General features: G+C 42.4%; 2 protein-coding genes across 15 annotated transcripts in view; one reads left to right on the top strand and one right to left on the bottom strand.

The window, feature by feature from the left end:
• The window catches only part of LOC108028361 (collagen alpha-1(XV) chain), a 58,889-nt gene that overhangs the window by 18,959 nt on the left and 13,571 nt on the right, over nucleotides 1-26,359 (bottom strand). For 9 of the 14 annotated variants that reach the window (XM_050885821.1, XM_050885822.1, XM_017100137.3 and 6 more), the window contains exons 3-9: nucleotides 25,302-25,411; nucleotides 24,262-24,800; nucleotides 1,797-1,892; nucleotides 1,227-1,262; nucleotides 1,086-1,133; nucleotides 738-801; nucleotides 490-635 (exon numbers count right to left, since the gene is read on the bottom strand). In XM_050885821.1, coding sequence (XP_050741778.1) covers nucleotides 490-635; nucleotides 738-801; nucleotides 1,086-1,133; nucleotides 1,227-1,262; nucleotides 1,797-1,892; nucleotides 24,262-24,800; nucleotides 25,302-25,392 — 1,020 coding nt within the window. In that variant the 5' untranslated portion in view covers nucleotides 25,393-25,411. Of the gene's footprint in view, nucleotides 1-489; nucleotides 636-737; nucleotides 802-1,085; nucleotides 1,134-1,226; nucleotides 1,263-1,796; nucleotides 1,893-16,888; nucleotides 17,166-21,888; nucleotides 23,047-24,261; nucleotides 24,801-25,301; nucleotides 25,412-26,359 lie in introns of those variants that run through there. The other 5 variants (XM_050885826.1, XM_017100148.3, XM_017100150.3 and 2 more) reach the window with 2 other exon arrangements.
• Nucleotides 9,277-10,242, top strand: LOC108028363 (uncharacterized). Its single transcript, XM_017100152.3, has 2 exons — nucleotides 9,277-9,589; nucleotides 9,644-10,242. Exons 1-2 carry the CDS (start codon nucleotides 9,299-9,301, stop codon nucleotides 10,106-10,108), a joined length of 756 nt encoding a protein of 251 aa, XP_016955641.2. The 5' UTR covers nucleotides 9,277-9,298; the 3' UTR covers nucleotides 10,109-10,242.

Below are 26,359 nucleotides of genomic sequence, written 5' to 3'. Positions count from 1 at the left end.
CGTTGCCCATCACGATGGCACAGGGAAAAATATCATCGATCTTGGAATCTGAGTTTCATAATTTTACAATCTATTTTGTTAGTTCCATTTTTGAACGATTTTATTTATAAGCGTGTCAAAAAGTATGCTGCACAAAATATTATAAAATCTTTTACCGTATATTTAACGGTTTTCTGGACTTTAAAAATTCGCAACATGCTTTTTCGGATTAAAAAATGTACATTTTCTATTTCTTCACTTATTTCAGTCACTTTAGTTTGGAAAACCATTCAAATCATCCATTAAGTCTATCTTGTATGCTGTAAAATGTATAAAGAAGTATTTTTACGTTCATTCAACGAAGTTCTGTGATTTAAAAATATCGTAGTCTAATTTTTTTCATATTTAGGCTATTTTCACTACTTTTAAATGTAACATTTAAAGCCCGTTTTGATATTTTTTCCCTGTGCAGGTGCCCGTGGCGAATAAGCTTCAATTTGCAATACTCACAGCCCCCGCACTCGTAGTCTCCACAAAGGGCGGATAGGCGGCCGTTTCACCCTTGGGCCCGGGCGGACCCGGAGGTCCCGGCGGCCCGCGAATGCTGTCGCCCTTGGGGCCGCGCTCTCCCTTCTCGCCCTTGATGCCGCGGTACGCTGCAAGAAGGTAAAATTAATAAAATGGCATTGCATTAGCATAACCGGGACCACATTAGCCGGAGTGGAATGGGAGTGGACTCCGCAGGGGGTTGCACTTACGTCTCTCGTGCGTGTACTGCGTCTGTCCCGGGGGCATTCCACTGGCGTCGAAGATGTCCGTCGCCTGCAGAGAGGGAAATCGAAAATTCATTAGGAACCGAGGGCAAACTGCTGTCGAAGCCATCGACTTTCATTCGACGGCCCCAACTAATAAGTTATGGCCAATTATAAATATTTAATTATGCAAAGTGCAGCCACACTGCTGACCAATATCCCTTTTTATGACTCTTCAAGAGCACTGTCAATAGCAATGGCAAAATAGAGCAAAACCAACTCCGATGCACTTGTTTAATGCACTGGGAATTACTTTAGTTAATTGTATTCCTCTTAATCGGACTGCAGACTAACCTCGTCACCCCAAATATCCACTTCTGTTGAGTCTTCGATGGGATAACTCTTGGTGCCAAAAACATAAAAAGAAGGAAAGGGAAAAAATAAATGATAGGGGAAACAAGCAGCAAATAAATTGAAATTTTGAAATCAACATACCGTTCCAGATCCTTCAAAAAGAAAAGAATCCTCATCCTTTAAAATAAAAATAAAGGTATGTATAAATAACCAAAATGTAAAAAAGCTAAAAAAGGATTAATATATAGGTTTAATAAAATTTAAACTAATGAAGGTGGAATTTTTCCTATCGCATTAAATGTTAAATTTTGTTAGTAATTAGAGTTTGTAATGGGATTTGCAAATACCATAAAGGACGCGCTTTAAAGTTTCTGGTGCAAAATTGATTTTGCAACTGCAGGCTTAAACCAACAAGCTCATCCTCGTCGAGCTGTTTAATTCACAAATATAACTTTACTGCGCCGGATTAAAAATACATCATCACATAAGTAGATCCTGATTACATGCTATTTGCTGCATTAGTAGTCTCAATAAATAAACGCAAATCCCATGCAAATATTCTCTCACTTATGCGGACATAATGCAATTTTAATGTAATTTATCAGTAAGATGATTTGCCGGCTATTCATTAATTAATTTAAATGCAGACCGATGCATTCTGTTGGTTTAGTGGTGCCCATGTCTTTGTCGATGGGGCTGATGATGACTTACCGCCGTGCTGGGGGCGACCGTTGCCTTTGGGGGCGGCATGCATGTGTGGTTTAAGGCATCGGGATTACCATAGACATTGATTTTCACTAAAAAACCCTGTGTTAAATAGTAACGTTAGGAATACACGCATAATATGGGCTGCGAGTGGAATAATTTTCGAAACGCTTTTCATCGAGGCAGCCGCACCATGGGAGGCCCACAGCCCTATGCATAATAAATCAATCAATTTGAATACATATATATACCTCCCCGTGCATCTATAAAGCACCGACTAGGCCCAGTCGTAATTGCCGCAAATCGAAATTTATTATTGATGTTAATTTGCAACAGTGACTGCCGCCCGGCCAACTAATGTGCCGTGGTTTTGGATTTAGAATTACAATTAAGCATGCATATTTCACATTAGCCCACAAGGGTAGAGGCCCGGATAAATAACCACTTGCAAGCAGGCTGTCCAACTGCTAACCGCAGATACTAACTACGGAACACGGAACACGGCTTTCGGCACACGGAATACCAAATGGTCCTATGAAGACAATGAACCACAAACAATGCTGCTGCGTCCGGAGTCCAGAGTCCTTAGTCCTTAGTCCTGCTTCTGCTCCTGGCTGCCAACACACAGCCCCACTTCCCCAGACAGTGGCACACAAATGCTCAATGCACATTTGCCCATAAAACGAGAGCCAGCAAATAAAAATGGCAGCAAACACTCAGGCCCAGGACTCCGGTTTCAGGACTCAGGATCCCAGAACTAAGCCACCGTAATAGCAGCTGGTTATTGTAGTTGTTGCTACTGCTCCCTGTGAATGATAGTAATGGCCGAGGAGCTTTTATGCCCCCGCCCAGTTAAAAAAGTTTTGTCTGAGACGCTAACTCGTTGAATTTCGGGTTAAAAGCGTCCTGGCGAGGCTCACAATGGCTTAATATGCGCCAAGTCTGTGGAGGACTCGCTATCTGGCTTTGTGGATATCGAGTTTATGGGGAAAGAAAAAGGAAAGAAAACTTGGAAGTAGACACTGTGATACCATAACTGCAAAGGAATATTCACAATCAAATTTTTTTTAAGGTCACACTAAGTATTTTTAGTATTCAGTATTTTTTCAAAATTGCAACTCTGAAGAAAAGTAGAGAAGCAAATAAACACGGAGAGAATTGGTATAATCCTAAAGGACTAATATTTTACTAGTCAAAACGAACTGGTATTCTGCATATATTATCATTTACCAATTTAGATTTTGTGATATATTTTGGCATTATTTTAACCCTTTATTATAACAACACTGATGGTATTTACTGAAATTCACATTATATTTCCGTACAAAATACAATAGTATCTGATTTTAAAATTCCCCTGCCGAAATACCACCATTTCCTGCGCATAAACGCCCCAAAACTTGGGCCAATAACAATGCGAGGGGTTCAGCGAGGATATACAATACACGGATAAGAACGGAGGGTTTGATAGTGGGCTGTGGGCTGTAACACACACGTGGCCCATCAATAGACATTGAAGTGAGCATTGTTCGCCATGTAGCTTGTTGCTGTTGTGCCATTGAGTGCGGATATTAAAGTTTTCGCTTTGTTTCGGGCATTGCTTTGTTTTGGTTCAAGAAAACTATGCGCTAAACAAATGGCAAGCCGGCGAAAATCACTGGTCGGAGAGCCGAAGCATGAAAGCAATGTCCGTGTTTGTGTCCGGGTCTCTGTCCCTGTCCGTATAGCCGTGTCCGTATCTCTGTCCGTAAAGCCATTCTGTCCGTGGTCGTGTCCGTGTGGCCCAGTTTCCCTTGCAGCACGTGCTTTGCGGTTGTATGTGTTCGCAACAAAATTAGCAGCAAGGAAATTCACTTGAAACGGAAATTAAGCCGCAGGAAGTGGCATTTTTGGGCGTGAGTCCACGTCGCCATTTTGGATGTTTTCGCTGCCGCTGGCTTGGCTCTCATTATTACCTGCATTCTGGGCTAAGTAAATTGACAGCAGTAAGCACATTGTGCACTTGCCTCTCCTTTGTGTGTCGCATTCCAGGAAGCCGCGAGTCCTTTTATATAAAGAATAATAATTACCGCGGCCCTAATATTACGTGGGGATGTGCTTAGCCAAGTATAATCTTCAGCATTCCGAGTCAGCCCTTACTTCAATGTAGATCTGGCAAGAAAAAACTATCTGGGCATCTGAAAAAGGGCTTAACCTCGACGTCACCGAGAACCCTTTTCGACCGCTCCTTGAAGACGACAGAAATTCAGGGCGATGAACTGATAAGAGGACATCAAAGCCTTTCGCCTCCACAGTATTGTGCACGACAACGAGCAGCTGCAAAGGCAACTGTCCGGCAAAAAAGCAAGTAAACAAGTGTACGGAGAAAAAATATTTAAGTATAGACATATTAAAGTGCAATTCCGGTCTGGCTTCATGGTTTCTCTTCTCTTACTTATAAAACTGCTGTTTTTAAAAACCAATTTAAGTTTAAAAAGAAAATACAGTACCTGAACAGACACTATAGTCACACCATTTCAAGCTAAACGATTTTTGCGTAACCTTCCGACCAGTTTCTCAATCTCCCGTTAACTTTGGCTATTAAGTTAAACTCCTGTAGTTTCGCAATTTCATCTTAAAGTATTCAGTCTTAACAACCGAATATTCCTTACTTCTGGTTAAATTTGTCTGTCAACGTAATGAAACTGCTTGATAACTTTTGTAGAATGACAACAAACTATAACTATTAGCACATAGTGAAAACTTGATATTTTCAGATACTATTCGAAAACCACAGTGGAGAGCAGATATATTGTTCCTTGCTAGCTTTTTTCCAATTAAAATAAACCCTCACTTTGGGGATTTGAATACGATTCTTAAAAATTGAGTGACCAATAAAGAAGCAAGTGTTTTTTCCAGTGCAGCCGGGGGCTGCGGAGGCGAACGACAAGAGCCGTTGTGACAGAGGGTCAAGCGCAGACAAAGGCCGATTTAAATAACGAAAAGCTGGCCGCAGGCAAAGAAACAATTTCGGTGCCCGGGATCCAGGTGGAATGTGATTTTAAGGTGAGCATTTAGTTTAAATAGTGTCAGGCCAAGAGCAGTGGGCTGGGGATGGGGGGCGGGATGGCATGATGGCCTGGCGGACGTCTCAGGTCGGTCAAGTGGCGCAGAGAGCGAGCTCCGAGTGCCATGAGCAATTAACTGGGCTGAAAGTGCATGTGCACATGGGCTGCATGTGTGCTTTCGCATTTGTTGTTTGCTCAGTGCCGCACATAATTAAGGCCAGAAATGAACTGAAATGCGAAAGAAGCGGAGCAAGGACACAGCAGGCCAGGAGCCAGGCGCGGGGGGCGGCGATATTTGCGCAACAGCAAGGCATTCATTGCCTAGCAATGAGTCCTTTTTTTGCCTCTGACGAGGGTTCCATTCGGCGTATTGAAAATAAAGCAAATAATACGCAAATCGTTGACCCTTTTCCATTTGCCATTCGCCAATCGAGAGTCGCCATTCGCCGGCAAAACCAGAAAGGTAGACCGGCCTTTGTCCGTGCTGCTCGGGAATGCGAGACACGTTTCATTGGCGGGCTGCAGGACAAGGAAAAGGACTCCCAACTTCTGGCCACAGACGCTGCTCAACCCCCGCTGCGGCTATCTGGCAATTTGTCAAAAATGTGTCAATAATGGAGATCGATTGGGGGCTCTTAAAAATTAACCGAAAATGGATTTGGATTCGAATGTATTGCCAAGCAATAACTCTAAAATTGTCTCAATCAGAAACTTGTGAAAGGAACTTTGCCAATCGATGTTTATATAAACTATAAAATCTTATTCGTTTTTATTTACCAAACAAGATTTATTTATTTTGGACGTGGACAGCACACATTGCTTGACAAATGTTGGCACTTGTGTATGTATAGATTTTGTGTATTCAAAATGGATTTTCTGACTCTCCTTTAAATTCACTTAATAGTTCTCTCCAACTTAAGAAAGCGTGTCAAAGTTTTAACGGAGGTCATAACTCAAGGCGGCTTTATATTGAGCACACCCAACCTGGCCTGAATTATGCATAATAAATCTTAAAGCCTAGTTTGAGCTGTGCTTCCAATGCCACCGAAGTTATGCTCCTGACGCCACTTGGCTCGCAACATTCCTCTTGTTGTAAGAGTTAAATTCTTAATTAAGCACAAATATTTAATAAGTGAAATTTACGGCATGCAGCGACCAAAACAAAGGAAAGCTTTAGGCATTAAGATTACCATAAACTTGTTTCCGCTGACGCTGCTTGTGTACGCCGTATATTCTGGAACTTATTGAGGGGTATATCGACTATAGAATAATGTATTTTGAAAAAAAATGCATTATACTTGCTAATAATAAATCTTAGTATAGGGTTCTTAGAAGTACTAACTTAAACATTGATATAAGTTTTAAGAAAACAAAGTGTAATTTTTAAAAACCATATATATATGTATCCTGAACATTTTAGATTTGGGAGCCTATGAGATTCTATTGCATATTCCATTAACAATTTATTGATGTACCAAGTTCAAGCTCCTTCAAGAGTATTAAAAATTTTACTTGATTCATAAAAGCGTTTTAATTTTTCTCATTTCGCCTTGCCTCTTACATAATGACAATGGCAGCCACCGCCAGAGCGACAGCGGAAACGGATGTATATATAATATTTTACGTTGGTGGCTTCTAATTCGCTCGCGTCTGCCCGAGTACCCGCGTCCTGAGCATCCCGCACTCGCACCACCGAAAAAAGTTATGCTCAAGTTAATAGATAATTAACCATGCAAATTGCCGCGCAACAGTTTACAGATACGGTCTCATCCTCGTCAAGGTCTCCATTCCCGTTTCCATCACCATCAGCAGCCTCATTTTCATTATCATCCTCGTCAGATTCCCTGGGATTGGCTGTGTCACCGGCTACATGCGTAAGCACTCTGACTACGACCCACTACCGAGAACCGAGTGCCGACTACCTGGGCCACCTGCCAGGTGTCTGTGCGCGCCCAAGTACAAAAGAATTAACTCTAATTACTTTGTAATGTCGATTAAGCCTGTTAGAGCGCGTTAAATATGTAAGCGACGTTTTGACATTTTCAGCATATTTGCCAGCGGCTTTCAAGGGGCAAAAACTATATGAGTTATGCGCATATTTCAGCCACTTGACACCCGCAGTTAACATGATTTCGCCTGGAATTTGGCTTCAATTAGCTAACCGCAGGAATGTGCAAACAATTGGATTTCAATTCGTTTTCAAGGTATGCATTTTCTGGCCATTGAAAACAACACCAAATGAGAATAGCCGTGGCGAAAATGCTGAATTTAAATTCAGCTTTTATGGCCGCCAACGACAGGCGGCCGACAGTCGACAACAAACAAATGCCAGTCGGAAAAGTCGGAGAACTCGGCTCTCGACCTGGCCAAGTTGCCCGGGTCATAGCATAGTTTCTAAATCACTTTCTGACAGCCGTTTCGGGGCTCAGTAAAAAGTAAAAAAAAACCGAACCCAAAAGGAAAACACCGGAGCAACGAGGATAACAATCGCAACGTCAAAAAGTTGCGCACTTTTTCGTAATTTTATTTTATTTCTGTTTAAACGCGTGCCCCACCCCCTCGGTTGCCACTTTTCCACTGAACGGATGAGCTGGTTTGGGGTTTGGTGCGATTTTAAAGCTAAATTATAGCAACATAAATTTTTACGGCCCTTTTGAAGAGTCGGGCATCTTGGCGAGCACAAATAAGGCAGTGCCCAGGTGCAGGACTTAATTCTCTTCGCTCTGCACTCCAGAGCTCCTTTTTTGACACTCGGCGGCCGTTTCGCATTTTATTTGATGCCCATTTTAAATGTGCAGATTCTTTGGCCTCTGTCTGTTTTGCATATAATCAGAATAAATTACTTTGCACATTTTGCGCCACATAAATTATTTAAGCAATGGTCGCATCAAAGAGAGAGAGCAGAGAGCATATAATAAAAAGGTCTATGTAGATCCTCAGGATCTTATAAATACCATATGCTAATTGAAAAAAATCACACGTATGAGTCATTAAGAAATTGCCAAACATTATTTGTACTTATAGTGAATCCAAAAATTATTTAAGCCTGATTTTAATCTAGACCTTCAATTATTATTCCTTTTCGGACCAGAGAAATGTGTATCTATTATATTTTATTTTTTTCTTGAAGTAAATTTTTTGTGAAACACCTAGGCTTGTTTCAAATATTTCTTATATAACATTATTTTGAATGTGCACATCTTGCAGTGTCCGTGTGCAGCGAGCAGAAGTGACTATCTAAATAGTGGCAGAGCAACAGAAATGGAAACACAAACTGAATCTGAAGGGGCGACGGGAAGGGAAGTGGGCCTGGGAAAGCTGGGTAGCAGGGGATCTGGGACCCAGTCGGGGGACCGAAAAACAATGAGACGGCAAATGCCAACCGCATAGTGACAGATTTTTTTTAATTTTGCTAAAAACCTACGACTAATTCTCAAACGAGCTGACACAAATCTCGAAAAGTTTTTGCGCCAACGTTTTTAGCAGGAGCGTCTGTCGCTCTGCCGCTCTGCCGCTCAGCCGTTCTGCCGCTCTGCCCTTCCTTCAGTCCCTTTGTCCTTCTGGCTCGCCGACTGTCACAGTGCCTATCTGGCTGCCTGTTTATCCTGGGGAGTACGAGATACGTCTACAAACATACACAAGTAGATACATTCATACGTGCCAACTGCAGCAGAAAAACACAGCAGAGGACCTTTTACGTTTTTGGTATACGCAAAATGGATTTCATACTAAATTGCTCCAGTTAAAAATAGAATCTATTTTGTCATCAAAAAATTAGTACACCAAATCTTGTGAAACCCAAATGTGCATGTGTATTTTTTCACAAGATTAACTCGTTTGTTTCTACCCACAGATTTTATTACATAAAGTTATTACGACTATACAAAAGCAAAGATTTTATGCCTATAAAAGAATTTTTCCTAATGAATTTGTGCAATATTTTTTCCCCTTTTGTTTATTTAGGTTTATGTGTCACTTTTCTGCTCAATGAATTTATTACGATATTTGCACCTCTATATTTGTGTTTTTCTGGCTCCAAGCTGGAGAACAAAAAGGGTAAGGTTCACATTGCATTTAATTTTTGGCCGAAGTGCCGGCTGCAATTAGTTTGAAACGAGCAAAGGCTCAGAGGACCTTAACAAAAAATGTAGCATTGTGAATAAACCAACATGTTATGTGTATATTTAAATTTTGTCAGTGCCTGTGTGCCCAGCATGTGAGTTTGTTTGTTGATTTAGACAGTTTTATAAACCCAAGGCAAACAGACTGCGACAACGTTGCGTATACGCAGCGTAAACTGTTCTCCCGAGGCAGCTGCAGCTACAGCCAAATATTCAGCACTCGAAATACATTTCTGAACGGATATACAAAACAAAAGTTCTGAATAAAGGAAGGATGACAAAATTCTGGGTCAAGGGTTTTACGAGAAGCACTTCAAATCCAAGCTTCAAAAACACTCATATGCTTAGCTCCCCAAACACAATTTCAAGTTTATTTAATTTCAGTATGCAGTCTACTAAAATCCTAAATAAGCTACTTAAGGAAGCTCCCAAAAACACCAAGGGCAGCAAGGAGATCGCGAAGTTACGAGAACTAATCATCGAACTGATGAAGCCGAGATTGAAAAAGTTACGCCAGATCCTCAAGATTCGCATGGTGCCTGCAACCCGAGATGAGTTTCAGGATGAATCCGAGGACTGGTGGCCCGACTATGAACTTTGCTCGGATTGGCATGCCATTAGCGATATGAACGTTAGTTAAAATATATAAGATAAATTTCTATATTAAATTATATAATTTATGAAGGGTCTTCTAGTCTGCACCCAGGATGCCCTCAAGGGAATGCCTGATGATCTTAGAGCCATTGGTGAAAAGTTTGACTTTGCCTATTCAGTTGCAAAGCCCGAAACTATTCGGAGTAAGACGAAAAACTTCATTTTAGTGGAAGAACTTATAGAGGACATGGAGGACTTTGTGACCAACTTCAGTCGCCTTTGCACCAAGAATCTCGATGAGCGGAGGAACCTCTACGATCTGGCCTCGTTTACAATGGACACTGCGGACAGGATCAAGGTGAAGATCTTCGACGAGCGCATTTTTGTGCAACTGCAGTCGCGAATTGCCAATCTAAGGAGCTATATTCGAGATTTCTGTACCCTTTTCGATGCCCAAGTGGAGTCGAAGGAGGAGGCTGAGTCGGTTCCCTGCGATAAGTTGGAACAACCACAGGGAACGCTTGCAACGGGAGTCGGGGATGAGGCCCGGACCTAAGTCAGATCGATCAGGAAGTCATCCGCTCCTTTATTCCCAAGGCATGGCTTCCAACGTTTCCATTGTGCCAATGCCCACACATGCAGCTGCAGATACATGACTCCTCCATGGGCGGTAATAAAGAGTTCGCCTCCAGTGAATTGGAGTATCTGGAAAAGCTTTTTATGCTTCAAAGTCAATATAGTAGTGTGCCATGTACAGGGCGCACAGTTTTAAAACGGTAAGTATGCCTTTCAGTTACGTGGTCGTGTGTGGTGACACACTTGCCCCTCGCCCAGCCCCCGGCCTCCAGTCACCACCCACAATCTACCTAACCAACCTACAACCCTCCAGCCGCCACCCACCAGCGGCCCCTTGTCAATGGGCTGTTAGTTGCTCCGAGCACAGACGCCATTCAAGCGGAAATGCAGCACCGAAAGCCGGCTAGGAGGTACACGCAGAGAAATACTAACCTAATTCGGAAACTACACTCAGTTCTTAAGAATTTGTATATGTGTAGCAGTGGCACAACATAAAGCATCTAAAATGTTTTTATGTACATTTTTCAAATATTCTTCGAACCTAATTTTTTTTGAATTATTATTATTAGCTATTATTTAGTTTGAAGAGAATTCCTTCTAAATACATGAGTTTTTTTTTATAAGACTGGCTTCAAAGATTTGTTTGTTTTGCAAACTTTTATCGTTCCGAAAAGTTTTAACCAAATTTCTAAGATGTGCTCCTCCTTTTTTTTCTGTGCGCTCTGTGAACGGGCACACGGCAACGAAAAAGAGCCAGAACCAGAGAGCCAGAGGCAGAAACCTCCATGTGAAGTGTGTCATCAGTTTAAGGTTTTTGTGGGCAGCACTCGCACACCGACGGCAATCCACTCGCACCAGCACACCCCACAGTCTCCGATACGGAATACGGATAGGGAGCTCCACTCACGAGACCGAGCAGCCCGTATTTTCATAATAAACAAATGGGTTGTACGGTTGGTTGGCTTAACTTTCGGGTTGCCAGCAAGTCGCAGATAGCAGATGGCAGATAGCGACAGCCACCGCTCTTATTTGTTAGCGCAAATCAGTGCTATTTATATTGCGGCGGTGGAAAGGTACGAGTATATCCTGGCGTATCTGCCGCCCCAGCTGGATCCCAATCCCGATGCCGATCCCCCAGGGGCATTGCAGTGCGTGGCGCTTGTCAACACGCTTGCCAACTGCAGTTTCTGCATCCAATTTGCCGAGCAGCGGGAAAAGTGACGCACACTCAGGTGCAGATGCATCCGCACTCGGAGAAAAAAACAACCTGTAAGTACCTATTTGCATTACTCATTTCGCGAAGCGTAGCATTTGCTTGAAGTTCAAATAGTTACCTTTCCCTGGAACTGTATTAAATAATACATACGATGTGCTAAATTCTATAGGTAATTATTAGAATATGTAGGTAATTATTTAATCAATAAACTTTCTTAAAATATATGCATAAGTCAACTTAAGAAGTACATAATACTTGGAACTGTATATATAATATATAATTTCCAGATATTAATTGAATTAAAAAAAAATTTTTGAAAAAAGTATATTTGATTTGAAAGTGTTTCAATTATTAAGATGTTTTTCTTTCTTTTCTTTTAAACCCTTATAAACCGTTTCCTAGATGGAAATAAAAAAAGGTATTCTTCACTTGAATTAACCTTATAAGGTCATTTCTATAGAAATTCACCTAATAGTAATCAATATTAAATGAAAAGAAATGTGAATAGTGGATTAAATACTTTGGTTACCTATTTATAATAATCTATCGATAGACATTTTTAAAGAAATGTAAGCATACTTGAACTCAGCAGCAACTTTAGCAGATCTTAAATTACATTTTTAAGATGCAATTATTTCTGAAACTCCAAACTTATCAGTATCTGCGAGATAACGCACTGTTGGAATCTGAAGGGAGCAACTTCCGCTGCAGGTTGTCAATGCAACAAGTTCAAAAGGCAAAACTTGGATGTGCCTATCGCAGCGTCGAGACCGCAGGAGTCGGGCAAAAGTTGCGCTATCTATGCCATCAAAATTGAACTACCGCCGCTCTCGAACTTCTGGCGCAGCACAATAATAAATTTATTACGGACGCTTGGCGGGGCGTGTCGACGTCATCATCGAGTTGCAAGTTTTCCGAGCTCAGAGCTCCGAGCTCCGAGCTCCAAGTTCCCGGACTTCTACGACTCCTTGGGTGCGTGCGGCCCCATCCATTCGCCGGCAACCCGTAGTTATAGTGGCATGCTGCGCTTTAATAAAATATTATCATAAACGTAACGGAAGCCAGTTTTTCATATGCTTATTCCCAGCCCGTGGATGGAGCCCTCGCAAATATCCGTATTTTCCCTTTTGCAGGATAGCAGCGGGCGTAATATGTTTTCATAAATCAAATGTACTCGGGGCGTTGCTCAATATTTAATGTTTTGCCTTTCGGAATTTATACACATCAGACGAATGTGGGGATTAGATTTGAAAGTTCCTGAAGTAAGGTAAAGTCAGAGCACGACACTTATGAATAATCCAAAAAATATTTCTTTTATTCAAGGCTAGACTGTAGTCAGAAGCAGTTTTGCATTAGCTGGTATTTAGTAGCGAGGGGAATTTAATTTTAAAATAAACATAGGGAGTCTAGTTTTATCTGATGGCAAACACGGCTTCGTTTCCTGAAAATCTCCGTGTTGTTTCTGTTGCAGCCGGAAACTTTCCTTCTGCTTCTGAGGCACTCGGATACTTTCATTATTTATGGCCAGCCACGAATGCACATTCACGTGTGTGTTTGCCTAGGCAAATCTAGGGGAATGCTCTTCCGCTAGTTTTTTATTGCCCAATCGAGATGGGGCCAGTGGGTGTGTGTGGGCTAATGGTTGGCTACTTTGTTTCCATTCCGCAGAAATGTCGATAGTTATGGGTTTCTTCCACTCCGAGTTAGACTGAAGGCGGGTGTAAATGCCTTTTTTATGCCCTCCGGGGATATACATATAGCTTATTAATCGGAATTGCGTAGTAAAAATATGGGAAGGAGAGCCCTGTAACACAATGCCTGACAGCCCATAAAGGTCCGACGACTTTCGAGGACGAGGAGTCGAACCGCTAAATGCATTAACTATAATTGGCTTTCGCCCAATTTCGCTTTTGGGTAATTAGGCACTAATGAAACCTAATAGACCCTGCCTCGAAAGCCACATATCTGAGCCCTGGGAGTTTGGGGAATCAGTCAATAAGCCAACTGCCGCCGGCGCTGGATAACCACCTCGTGTTAGGCAAGGACAAATTGCCTGTCAATCTACGTGTAATTTTTATAAATTTCCAATTGTGTGGCAGCCGTTCTTTCCTTTCCGTTCTTTTCTTGCCGATTTTCCCCGGTCTTTCCTTATTTTCATTGGCGGTCGTAATTAACAGCGCCAAGGAAACTAGGAAAATAGCGACAACAAGCACGGCGAGCTTGTGTAATGTAAGCCACTGCTAATGAACCCATCGCCGGTTGGTAGTTGAGGGGGGGCGGGGTGTTTTGTGGGAGGCAGTGGGTGGTGGTAGTGTGGGAGGTGCCAGGTGAGACAGCCCATGCAGAAATGGCTTTATTAACAGCCCGAGTCCACCGCTCACGCTCCCGTTTTTAGATTTTTATTGCTAAACTTTGTTTCTTTGGTTGTTCGGCATGTTTTCCTTTTCGCGTTCACCACGTTTATTAAAGCACTGCGAAAAATTATGAAAGATAATAATTACCTAAAATAAAAATATTTTGTTTGACAATAAAATAAAGAAAATTATACCAAAAAGCCTTTTAATAATAAAAATAAAATAATTTGAAATATTTTGTTATTGTTAAAAAATAACAGAAAATATGTGATATTATCTAAAAAAAATATAAATTTACCTAGAAGTAAAACTATCTATAAACTTACTATTATTGTATATTAAAAGAATTGCTAAACGTACCAGTTATTAGAGTCCCTATGCATACAAATATTTTCTCAAAAGAAAAATAAAATTCTTTTGAAAGATACCCAAACGATATCAATATGCATTTCCCTTCGCATCACTTCGAACCACCTTTTTCATGTAGATAGCTAGAATTAAATGGAAAAATGGGGGCAGCCACTATGTTTTTGTATCGAAGGCAACCCGTTAACGCTTGTCGACATTCACTTCGCCCGTTCTCATGCGACACTTTGAATGTTTTAAATGGTTTTTTATTGCCTCGCCCCTCGTCATTTGCTCGCTTTCCGCGAATCCTGCTCCTGTATCCTTGTTTTCGCCCTCGCCCTGCCTCGCCGCTGCATAAAATTAGTTTAATCACTGTTTTCAGAGTCGAAAAGGGGGCTTACCGGTGGGGCAGAAAGGCAGGTGAGAGCGAGCCAAACCCATAAGTAAGCGTAAATAATGTCGAAGCAGTGCAACTATGGGAAAGGACATCGGCCAGCCCCGCCCACCCATCAAGGACCCCTGCCCCGCCCCTCGACAACCTGCTGGTGTCAATAGAAACATTAACTGGGCGTGCTGACAAAATTAGCACAACAATTATGCAGGTATTAGTCGGAGTTTGCCTCGTATTGTGGGCCTGTATTGGCTCCTCCTTTGGGGAGGACCTTTCGAGGTGGAAACAATGGTGGGGAACCTTTGGGAGGGAAGAAGGGGTTCAATTCCCTGGCTAAAAGAACCCCTTCCTTTCTTCTCCTGAAGAAGGGGTTTTTTAGCACGGGAATGGAACACCTTCCCCCTTTCTTCCATTTTTAAAGCTTCATCATTTGTTTTAATTATGAATAAGTGGCACAACATTGTTGCAGAATAAGCACTTCATTTATTTAATTTCCACAGCACTAAATAGGTTCTATATTAGTAAAAATGGTAATATACATATAATAAGCTCTGATTTCACTTCATTTCGGGAATATCTTCATCAACCTTTTAGCCAGAATTAATCAACCGGCCAACCAATAAGCTGCCTACTTTGCAACTCCAAGAAATTGCCAAATACATCAAACGGAGTAAACTTAATTAAATTTAAGTGTGTTTTCACATACTCTATTAACTGACAACGCAATGCTATTTTCCAAACACCATTAAATTATTTCCTCTTTGGTTGTCATTAGTTTATCACATTGTGTGAAACTATTTTGTGGTAAGCCAGCTAGGCCTGTTTCATCAATTTAATTTTATGAAATGCCCAGAATAACCCGCCGCAGAGGTTGAACAATGGTATATCAAATTCTAGTCATTCTTTTAGACATAACAATTTAAGAAAACAAGCAAAGTCCATTAAAGGACAGCGGAAAAAACACTTTGATGGACTGTCATTCAGCATTTTAAACCGCAACCGAACCATTCACGAAATGGTTTCCACAAGGCAGAGGAGAAAATCAAACCCGTTGCGTATACGCCATGAGGACGATAGCAAGACCGGGAGAACTTAAACCCCAGCTCGTTATTCAGGTCACAAGAAACACGGGACAGGTGAGCGGACCCGTGTCAGGTTTATCAATTTATCTTGTGACCGAGCGTCGGCAACAAAATGCTTATAATGTGCTCTAATAATTGCAATGGCTTTTTATTTGTGCGCCCCGCAACAACAATAGTGTGTAGCTTTCACCTGGCGGAGAAAGGGGGAGAAAGTGGTCGCGGGGGCCGAGCGAAATGTGCTGTTGTCATGAAACATTTGTCACAATAAACTTTATTTGTTTTCGTGTACTGCATGTATACGTGCACAGAGAACAATGGCGGGCGGCAATTAAAAGTTTTCATTTTTCAGTTCGAATTCAGAGTGGCTTTTTTGTGCAGTGCAATCTCTGGTTTATGCAAACGTGCTGAACTTGTAGATTAAAGTAAGAGGAATGCTTCATACCATTAAAAACCAAGTCTTACAAATCATTTTCACAGTTGGGTATGTTTTAATTGTATGCTTATTTTAAAGGCCTTTTAATACCGGCTAAATAATAAATATAATACTTATGAAAATACTATCTTTGACATTGAAAATAAGTAATTCTAGTAAAACCTTCTTCATAAGATTAAAAAAATATTCGATACTAAAAAGATACATTTCACTAGATTCTACAGCTTGTCTTTCTACCTATCTTTCCAAGGCATTTTCAAATAAATCCGGAAAGCTTTTTAAATCCTAGATAATTGTAAATAAAATAGGTATATCATAGATAGAAAAATAAAAATCTGTGAAAGGAATATCATCCTTTACTTCCCGTGTACATCCTGGCCTGCTTTATTTGCTCTCCGCTCGCTGTGACTGCGACGATGTTTGCCCGTGTGTGTTTAAAAGTTTCCTAACTTGTTGTGGGTGCTGGCTGTTAGTTCTCGGTGTGTTTGCGTGTGCGTGTTGGCAGCGTATAAGCCGCGCTGTACGGCCAAAACCCCCTGCCCCTTTCTCCAGCCCCTCCGCAGACCCTCTTCCTGGTCAGCACTGGAGCAATCCCGGCCCAGGAGCTCACAGCGGTGACATTTGTTTGCATTTAAAGGGGCAGCATGTCAAGCATTTACCATTTACCATTTAGCATTTAGCATTACACATTACACAGTTCCTAATGTTCAGATGCTTGGCGAGCCTCGTAAAGTGGTCGCAAAATAAAACAAAAAAGGGAAAAAGGCAACTGTGCGCCAGACACGTGTTGATTATGATTATAATTAATTGGCTAGTTCTTTTTAATTAGACTGAATGCCGTTCGCTCTAAACGCAACCCGAAAACTTGTTGCGGTCCAGGGTTATGGTTTAGGGGTTACTGGTTTCGGTTAGTTAGCTTGCTAGTTTGTTAGTTACCTGAATCCTAGCTGCCACCCGCTCGCCGTTGTAGCGGTTAGGATTGAACCATCCCTTGGTGGAGCCCGTCACGAGGACGATGCCGAGCAGGAAGAAGAGAATCAGCGCGGTAATCACGAGCTTGGCACGCGTCGATATAACCATTGCCATTTTGTGCGATATTTACACGTCCCGATGCGACACCGATTCGAAAACAACACTTAAAGCACTACGACGAAATCAACAATGCCAACGAAATGAACAACGGAACGGAACAACCGGCGACGAATAGAATTGCCTGAAAGAAAATGCATAAATTGGAATATTAATTAGCTGTGGGAGGGTATATAGCTTGGCACCGCCGCCCACACAAATGGTTTGGTTTCCGCCACTGGTTCGATTTCTGCTCGATTTCGTTGTTCGACGACAGTGATGGGCAGCTCTCATGGTATTATTACTTTTTTGAAACCAAGTTTTTGAACGAGCTTGTAACCTATTTTCTCCTGTGAGCCATTACCGAATTTCGGTTTTTGATTTCACATTTTCAAAGCCAACCGTTTTGGCTATGGACCTACTTGCCTTAAAAGAGTGCACCCTTTAAAATAGTTATGTGATATTGAGCTTAAGTGGCGTAAGTACCATTGCTGTATAAATTTAGGTACTGCTGGACACTGCCATCTCTGGCTATTGAGATGTTGGTCAGTGTATTTGACCCGCTTGGACTTTGGCTTAGGGATATTGCTGGCTCTGATGCGGATGCCTAATGGCTTTTGCGGCCAAGTCTTAACCTTGCGAACTCCCCCAGTCCTCCGAGATGTTTTCCTCGGTTCGGGGAGGGAGGGAAGGTGCTTTCCCGGCCACAAAGCGTTTTTGTACACATGCCACAAGCACTCGCACATGCATGGCAGGGAGCTCACAGCCACACGCCCCTCAAAAGGCACTTCACCAAGGACCCCCGACCTCTGACCCCACAACCCCCAAGCCTCACGCCCACTTCCTGTAAACGCTACAAATGTAATACGTTTTATTTAATTCTGCTTCCCGTATTTTTTCCTTCCACCCGTCGCTTGTCAGCATTTTCTCACTGATTTGCGGCGCCAAGGGTGGCGGCTGGAAAATATTTCTGAGGGCGAGGAAAGGTCTTCAAGATACCCTCTAAAATATGATAAATTATGATTTTCACAGTAAATTATAGACAGAGGAAAATACATAATATAGGGCAAATTTGATTTGAAAATTTTATTTTTTGTCCCCAATTTTAATTTTGGGACTTTTCTTGAGACACCCAATTTATCCTCAGGTTGTAAGCCTTAACATCCCAGAAACAGAGGTAGCACTTGAAGTAAACTTTGCAAAAGTTAAGCTGCCAACAAGTTTATTTGAAAAATATTGAATTATAGCCACGTCAAAGGCAAGGAATGAAGGCAGCTTTGAAAATTGGTCACATGTTCGCAAGATGTCTTGCTGAGAGTTCTCCTTTTCCACTTTTTCGGCTTTTTTGGCAACCGCATAGGGGCATAAGCCGAATGTTTTGCAGCTGGTTATGAGGGTGTCCTTGAGCCAGTGCACCCCGAAAAACCGAAAGTAAAGTGAAAATAAAATAAAAAGCGAGCAGTAACTTTGCCAACCTACATAATTGCGGCAAAAGTTGGGCCAGCCCACACATACACCCGGCGAAGATACACAGATACACGCACACCACAGCAACTTATTACGGGCTAAGAGTTGGCTCACAAAAGTATGCTACAGCCAGCGCATAATTACGATAATCGTGTCAGTCTAGAGCCACCAGCAGAAGCGTCCGTGGGCTCACCTTAAGTCTTTAACACCCGGCCACGCCCCCATCCGCCGCCCAGCGTCTGACACGCCCATCTCCGCCCCCCACTGCCCACTTTTTCGGGGCAAAGCCAACCAGTTATTGAGTCAACGAGTCGGCGTTACACAAAACTTTTGTGCGCGCCCAAAAATGTGGAAGCCCAAAGGAAACTTTTTTATGCCAAGTCAAGCGACTGGCCCACACCTCTGGTTACAGGCCAGGATAGGATCGGATCCACCTCGTACCCCCTCCGAATCTGGTATACTCTTCAGGAGGCATTAAAATTCTACGACTGCAGGCCCACGAGCCGGGTTTAAGCTTAAAGTTTGACGTGGTTCAAGTTTTCTAATGAAATTACCCTCTCCTCGGTGCTTTAACTTACTTTTAACAAAAAAAGGGGCAAGCTGCTGTCTCAAGAACAGAAAAAAAAATGTACATGGGCGATAAGCAGGAAATTTCATATCTTTTACCAAATTAAGTGCACACAAAAATGAGTAACGACTTTTGAAGTTGTCATGGTAGCCCTAGCCACCAGCTGAAGGGCGTAAAAAAGAAAGTTGCAAAGGGCAATAGTTGAGCACAACCCTTTTTTGGGGACATTAGCGCCTAATGAAGATAATGGGGCGACATATTTAAAAAGGGTTCTTCCTCCTCAACGCCGAAATCTAAAAGCTTTGTGCCGAGTCATCTCATAGGGGTTTTTGGGTTTCCTTTGACATGTAATTTTTAATAAGCACCGCTTCCGCACAAATTTCCCTTTCTGCTGTGCGGCCTGTCTTTGTCTGCAGTTTATCTGTGACAAGGTCGGGAATGTGAAAGCAGGGAAAGGGAATGGAAAGTGGGGGAGTGAGGGAGTGGGGATGTGCCACACATGTATCCTTAATGCGACGGGCGGCACAAAACAAACCGTCAGTGCTGGAAATGTCTAATGTCTAACCTCAGGCCTCTGTGACTTTTGTGAGCGTTTGATCGATAAGCAGAACCGGCCTGACAGCTCCTCCTGCCAGCTGTACAGAGCCCAAGATATCCCCATCATATAAGGGTTCCCCAGCTCCCCAGTTCTGGAAGGGGCACGCGTGCTCCCAATGATTAAAACGCGCTCATGAAGACTTCGACTTTCCTCCTGCTTAATTAATAACAACCCACGGAATCGGGCTGGCACATGGGGTCGTGGGGGTTGTTCTAGCAGCTCGTATAATTAAAGTCAAAAATTTGCATAATTTATGTTTATTGGTGACGCCCCATTGGTTGGGCCGGAAATCCATTGCCCTCCGCCTTGGGGCAGCTATAAAATTACAAAATAATCATAGTTGCTCCGTACCCCTTCTTGTCATCGAAGACATTTCCGTTCGGTTTGCCTCTTTGTAGGGGTAGCCAGAAATCAACAGCCCCAGCAGATTCATAAAATGCGCTCCGAAAATGTACGACTTTAACGACCTGCAGCCATAGACGTAATAAAAAACCCATTTATGGGCAAAAGCACAAAAGGTATGGACATGTGTTCTGGCCTTGGGGTAAAAATACTCGGGCCGCTCTTCAAGCCCAAATAAATTCGGTAAATGAGTACTGAAAGGCAGATCCGTCGTTAGGCACCGGCCGAGGAATCAAAGCAACTGCCCTGGCCATCAATAGTTTATTACAAATTTCCAAGTGAAATATGTCGCTTTGTCAAGGTAAATCATAGCTATTATTGGAATAAAAAGTAGAGTACTTTTACATTACATTCTTCAGAAGCCCCAGGACTTTAATAACTGGGACAAACAATTAATATTTCTAAAAATGTTTGTTAAGTATAAAAATCTGTAAAGATAAAGTCAATACTTCTTTAAACTATTTTTATTACTTTTCGTATTTTGTATCATCTCTTGAAAGATGCATTCCAATTCAAAGGAAGAGCTCTAACAATATCGACTAGGAATAAAACCTATTTTACGTTAATATTCGAAAGAAATGAACAAACTTCAACATTACCCAATGTGAAATGGCTGAATTTTTAAAAATGGAATCCTTGAAAAGTTATTTTATTAAGCAATAAAAATAATCCCAGAGGAAAACAAACAAGCAATTATTTTTTAAGCCAAAGTGCATTGTCTGTTTTTCGACGTTTAGCATATTGGCCAGCTAGCAAAACAGCATTCGATTTCGTATGAGTGCGGAATGGCCAGGACCTGAGTGTTTGGTGGAAAACTAATTTCCCAAACAATCGAGTGGCAGTGGGGGAGTGTGCATATAACCACACATGTGAATAAACATTTCAAATTGAATTTTCAAATTGTGTCGGCATAATGGCTTCTAATATTGCATTATGATGATAAATTGTTAAATTTACAAATCAAAATTACATATTACTGCAAGTGGGGCTGAGAGAGGCTGAGGGAGGCTGGTGGTGCATCAAGTCAACGTTGTGATATTTAAATGCATATTAGCAGCAAAAACATACAGACAGCCAGGGCACATGAATATTTATGATCTCTCAGGCCTTAGGAGCTGGCGAGCAAAGTTTGTTTTGTAATTGAAATTGTGCCCGGGCCTCTTGTGCCATTAAATGCAGGCGAAGTGGCCAAGGACTTTAAAGTTTCAGCCAGAGATGCTCTGCAGTGGGTCTACTTTGGTCTAGAGCCCGCCTTTGTGAAGGGTTGACTTTCGCTCTCCTTTATGCGGGGGAGCCTTTTGTTTGATCCACCCGATGCCCATTAAAATCCAGGCCTCGGCTGCCAGCGTTTTATTTAATAAATAAAACGTATTTTCCCTTGCCTTTCGGCCATATGCGAAGAAATGGTGGAAAACGCACGGGGCAAAGACCCACAAATATTATAAATGTATACATGTACATATTACGCATACGCCCAGTGCTGCTTTAATATGCATATGCAGGGGGAGAGTGGAAATTGGGTGGGAAAAGCGGGAAATGTGGGAAAACCGGGAAAGGGATATGGGAGTTGGGCTGCCTAGGCAGCTGGTTAGCGACGCGTTGGGGCAAAAACTGTTTTCGCTGGCGCTTTAATGAGCTTGCCATTGATTTGGGCATGCCAACAGACAATCCATATCCCGATATCCCGGTTTTTAGGCCCCAAAACCCTAGCCCTTCATAATTTATGCGCGAACCATGATCAATTTGAGGGGCGACATTCCAAACCATTTGTGTGCGAGCCCTTACTTCTGGCCAACTGGACAACTGGCCAACTGGCCATCTGGCCATATTTACCTTTAAGCCGAACGCACTGCGGCCAACTATTCACTGTTTCACCTTAAACTACGGGATACGTTTAACGGGGGATTTTGGTTTGACCACGACAGCGTGCAAAATATTTAATATGTTGACAAAAATCACAGATAATTTAATTGCAAATACTTTGCTTTATTTATAGGTATGAGTTTCGCTTTAAAATTTATTGTAATTGTGAATTATGTATGCTGATTTCCCAGAACCATTTGTAATTACAAATGACAGCCGTGTTATGTCGGTTTTTTATTGCAATTTATTTCGTTTTTATATTGTTTAACTGCTGTTCGCTATGTTTCTTGGCTTTGAAGTCGTGCTGTGCAATTAATTCACTTTTTCACACCACATGCACTCTGCCAATTGTGCAATTGATTGATTTCCATTCGAACAGGCTGGCCGAGTGGAGTTTGGGTTTATTCTCTGGTGGGGGTGTTCGCTTTTCCACTTTTCCACGCTTTCCTTCAACTTTTACAACCGGCGACGACGACGACGACGACGATGGCGAGGGCGACGAGAGCGTTTCAACAATTGCAACAAAGATAACAAGGGTAAAGTAATTGCAGTTTTGATATCTAACGAATATCCCGGCAGTCGATAGGTCCGGCCCGGGGACTTCCCGCTTCTGTTTCAGCACGATATGTGGCTCTTCACTCTTGAGATATGATCGATTGCTGCGGGATTATGCTGGGGGGAACACACTTTATGGCAGTTTAAACTTCCGTTTCAGTCAGGAGTTGTTCAGCGGTCGGACTTTCAAACGCTTGCGCGGCCTCTCCTTCATCTTTGGTCGCATAATTGAATTTTAATTGACTCGATTCCGTGCCGGTCGGTTCACTTAGGCGAGCATATTTCATTTGGCCAAATAAATCACTTTCTATTTTTTGTTTGCGGCTAAGCCAGCCCAGTTGTTTTCGGGGCTATGGCAGCTACACCAGGAGCAGGAGTCGCCGTCGTAGTAGTAGTAGTACCAGCTGCCAGCGCACACACGACGTCCGAAGGGCAGGACGAAGATGCAGACGCGGACGAAGACGAGGACGACGAGGACGTGGACGAGGACGCAGACGAGTACCGAGTACCGCACGGCTGGAAGGAGAAGCTCATCTTAGGCCCGGCCGCGTGGCCATCTGAACTGCTGGGAAACGCGAACGCAACTGAAAGGTAAACGCACTCGCAGCCCAAGGAGGCCCATCAAATCACAGCAATCTGTTCGGGCCACAGACAACACAGGCGAACTCGTGCCATCCGCTCGTTAGCTGAATCCCAATCCCCACGAGCGCTGAATTGCATTCGAGGCGGGAGAGCCGAGTGCTTCGCCGGCCCACGGGGGGTATACGCAATGTGCCCAGTGAGTGCGACTCGGGCCCACTTGGCTTGCGCTCGACGGCAGTGTTCTCTGGAGTTAGGAACTCAGCTCTTGAGTGGGTTTCTTTGAGTCAGAAGGAGAGAGGGTTGTTCCGAGTGCCCTGAGTGGCTGCCAACTTCCTCCGCCAGATGGCCGAGTGGCGCCACTCAAGGGTGGCTCAGGAGTGAAGTGGTGAAAAGCTTTCAGCGCTTGCTGAATCAAAATACACGGGAAAAATTGTACATCAACATAGTTTAGAGACTTTACTAAAAGGTACCACCCTCAAAGGGTCAAAGCAACTTGGGAACCAAAAAAAACTCAAAAAGCTGCAGTTTAGCATCCATATAAGTCAACATTTTCCTACAGACTTCACAAAGATGTATTTTAGAACTCAAAATCTTCATAACGATTATGGTATTAATGGCATTAGGAAATTCAATCGCAGAATACCTAAAAGTTATAATCAAAAGAACTTTGAATTTTAGTTGTTATGTTCAAAGCCCAGAGATTTGAAACGTAGGCAGACTTTCTATAAGATAAATTTAATAATTAATAATTTAATAACAACTATCACAAATGATCCAAAAATTTGTTTAAAAATTATGATATCAAATGTTATATACACACAATATGCACATAACAGAGAATATTATCATCCATTAAAGGCAAAAGGAAAATTTCTTCAAAAATTTCAGTATTTTAAGATTATATCTGAAACCGATCTATAATAGTTATAGATTTAAGACACCTAAATTTACGTAATCAATCAACAAATTGAGAAATTCTTGTATTTAGTAATGTTGCGGTCTCCGAAATATGAATTTCCCAGAGTGAATCAGTGCTTTTCCGACCGCAAATTGAAAACCACTTAGGTAAGTTTTTAAAACCCCCACCCCTTGGTAATAAAATGCCACTTCAATTGAATATTGGGCAAGCGCTAGCGTTTCGAAAATTATTCCCCTGCAATGGATACCAGATCAAAGGCAATAAAACTGGGCGCCGCCCGGACTTACGTCGAACTTTCCGCCAATAATGGGGCCCGCCTGGCCGATGTACAGGGTGGAGGCCGAGTCGAAGACCAGCTCGAGGGGCTCCCGGGTGACCAGGGTGGTGTTGCGCAGCTCGCAGTCGTAGTAGAAGGCGACCCGGTCGGTGAGCACCTGGAGGGCAATCGAGTTCCACTTGTCCGGCACATGAGCCACGCCGAAGCTGGCCAACTTGCGGCCGATGCTCTGGTCCGCCTGCGTGTAGACCAGCGACACGTTGTAGCTGTTCTTCACGACGGGCGACAGGTGGACGCCCAGCTGGACGACGGTGTCCAGGGGGTTCACCACGCTGAACAGGTAGCCGCCCTTCAGCGAGCTCTGCCGGAAAGTGATGAGGATGGCGAACTCGTACAGCTTCTCGGGCAGCAGCATGCGGTACGGCGACTTCACGTCCGCCGTCTGCAGGAACCGGTAGCAGGGGAAGCCGTCCTCCGCCTCGCCGTACTCGATGCCCGCAAATTGGTTGTTATTCATGATGTCCGTCAGCGTGTACTCGGCCATCGCATCTGCAAGGGGTCAAAAGGTGCTTCAATCTCACTGATTCTCGCGCGGAAGGAATCGCTCTGTATTGCAGTTTGAGAGGCATTGGGAATCAAAGGGGTTCCCCAAAAGTATGCTTCAGTTTCAGCACGCACTAAGCTAACTATGTCAGCCCTTAAGTATGCCATGAAGTTCTTAAAAAATGTATATTATTTAAATTTATTTTCCATAACTTTGTATTTCCTATTTAATTTTAACATTTTATTGTTTGAAAGTATTGTTAAATTCATCTTTCTTTTGATATAATGAATACACAAAAAAAAGAAAAAACAAGTGTATTGATCTGCTAATCTTTTTTGTATTAAAATGTTTAATATTAATACTAATACAACTATTGTTGTATGATAAATGTGTTATTAAGATCCAAAATGTTCTTTTTTCAATTATAAGTAGCCACTTTAAATGCAATAACATTAAATAAAATCCACTTTATAAATTTTGATCCAATAGTAGCAAAAAAAACTTACCCTTGATGGACTGTCCCATCAATTCAAAGGATCCACGGACTGGAACCAAAAGCGCACAAATCAGGCTCAATACCACAAATAGCCCACGCATCTTGATCCGAGCAGGAATGCTGCAAAAAAGTAGCAAAGTAAACATAAGTTAATATCCCTTTGAATCTGTGAAACTATGAGATTAATAAGGACTTCCGCTTCAGTCGGCAATCCATGCCCAAATACGGCCAGCTCGGATTGCACCCACCAGCAATTCCCCTCCAGCGGACACTTGTGCGTGGAAATAAACCAACCGCAGACACTTCATGCGCCACCCGCAATTATGGGCACCCGAATTGGCAACACGAGTCGCACACTTGACTCAATACTGAAATTATATGCACACGGGCATCCCTCGGTTTCGGCCCACTTGGCTGGCAGTATTTTGTAATTACCCCCCTGCAAACCGCAAAGCCCTGTCCCCTCATTCCCACTCCGACTTTCATTCCCATTCCGATTTCCATGGCACCGCACACACCCAAAAGATAGTTCATCTGGAAGCCAAACAACTTTGCGGTCGGTCTTCATTCATCGAACAACGAAAATCGCAGGCAGACGGAAACACTATGATTCATTCAGTGGGATCGAGGCAGGCAGATCGCCAGGCAAGATTACAACATCTAATGGTAATTAGGAAGGGCAGATCGCAGCACACAAAAAAAGAATAGTTAGCTGAAGTTTTCATAACGTTAGAATGTTTAAGCTTGGCAAAAATCGTTCTTCAATGATCTTTAGGGGTCAGACAAACTTTTAAATGTCGACAAAAACAATGTGTTCACTGGAAAAATAAGCTAGCTGGATTAGTCATTCGTAAAGAGAAAATACTGACTATCTGTATAAAGTACACTTCCTTGTTGTATTTCATTTTCACTAATGTTTATATATTTTCCCTTTACCATCTATTTAAAATTAAAATATTATTTATAATTACAAAGAGATACGAAAGATATTTCCAAACTATTTTTGTATCCATATCTTCGCACATCAGAATCCATTTCTTTAATAAAACATATATCTCTGAAATAATT

This window comes from Drosophila biarmipes, chromosome 3L, assembly GCF_025231255.1.
Source record: "Drosophila biarmipes strain raj3 chromosome 3L, RU_DBia_V1.1, whole genome shotgun sequence".
Classification (NCBI taxonomy): domain Eukaryota; kingdom Metazoa; phylum Arthropoda; class Insecta; order Diptera; family Drosophilidae; genus Drosophila; species Drosophila biarmipes.
This window is presented reverse-complemented; position numbering and strand designations above follow the sequence as displayed.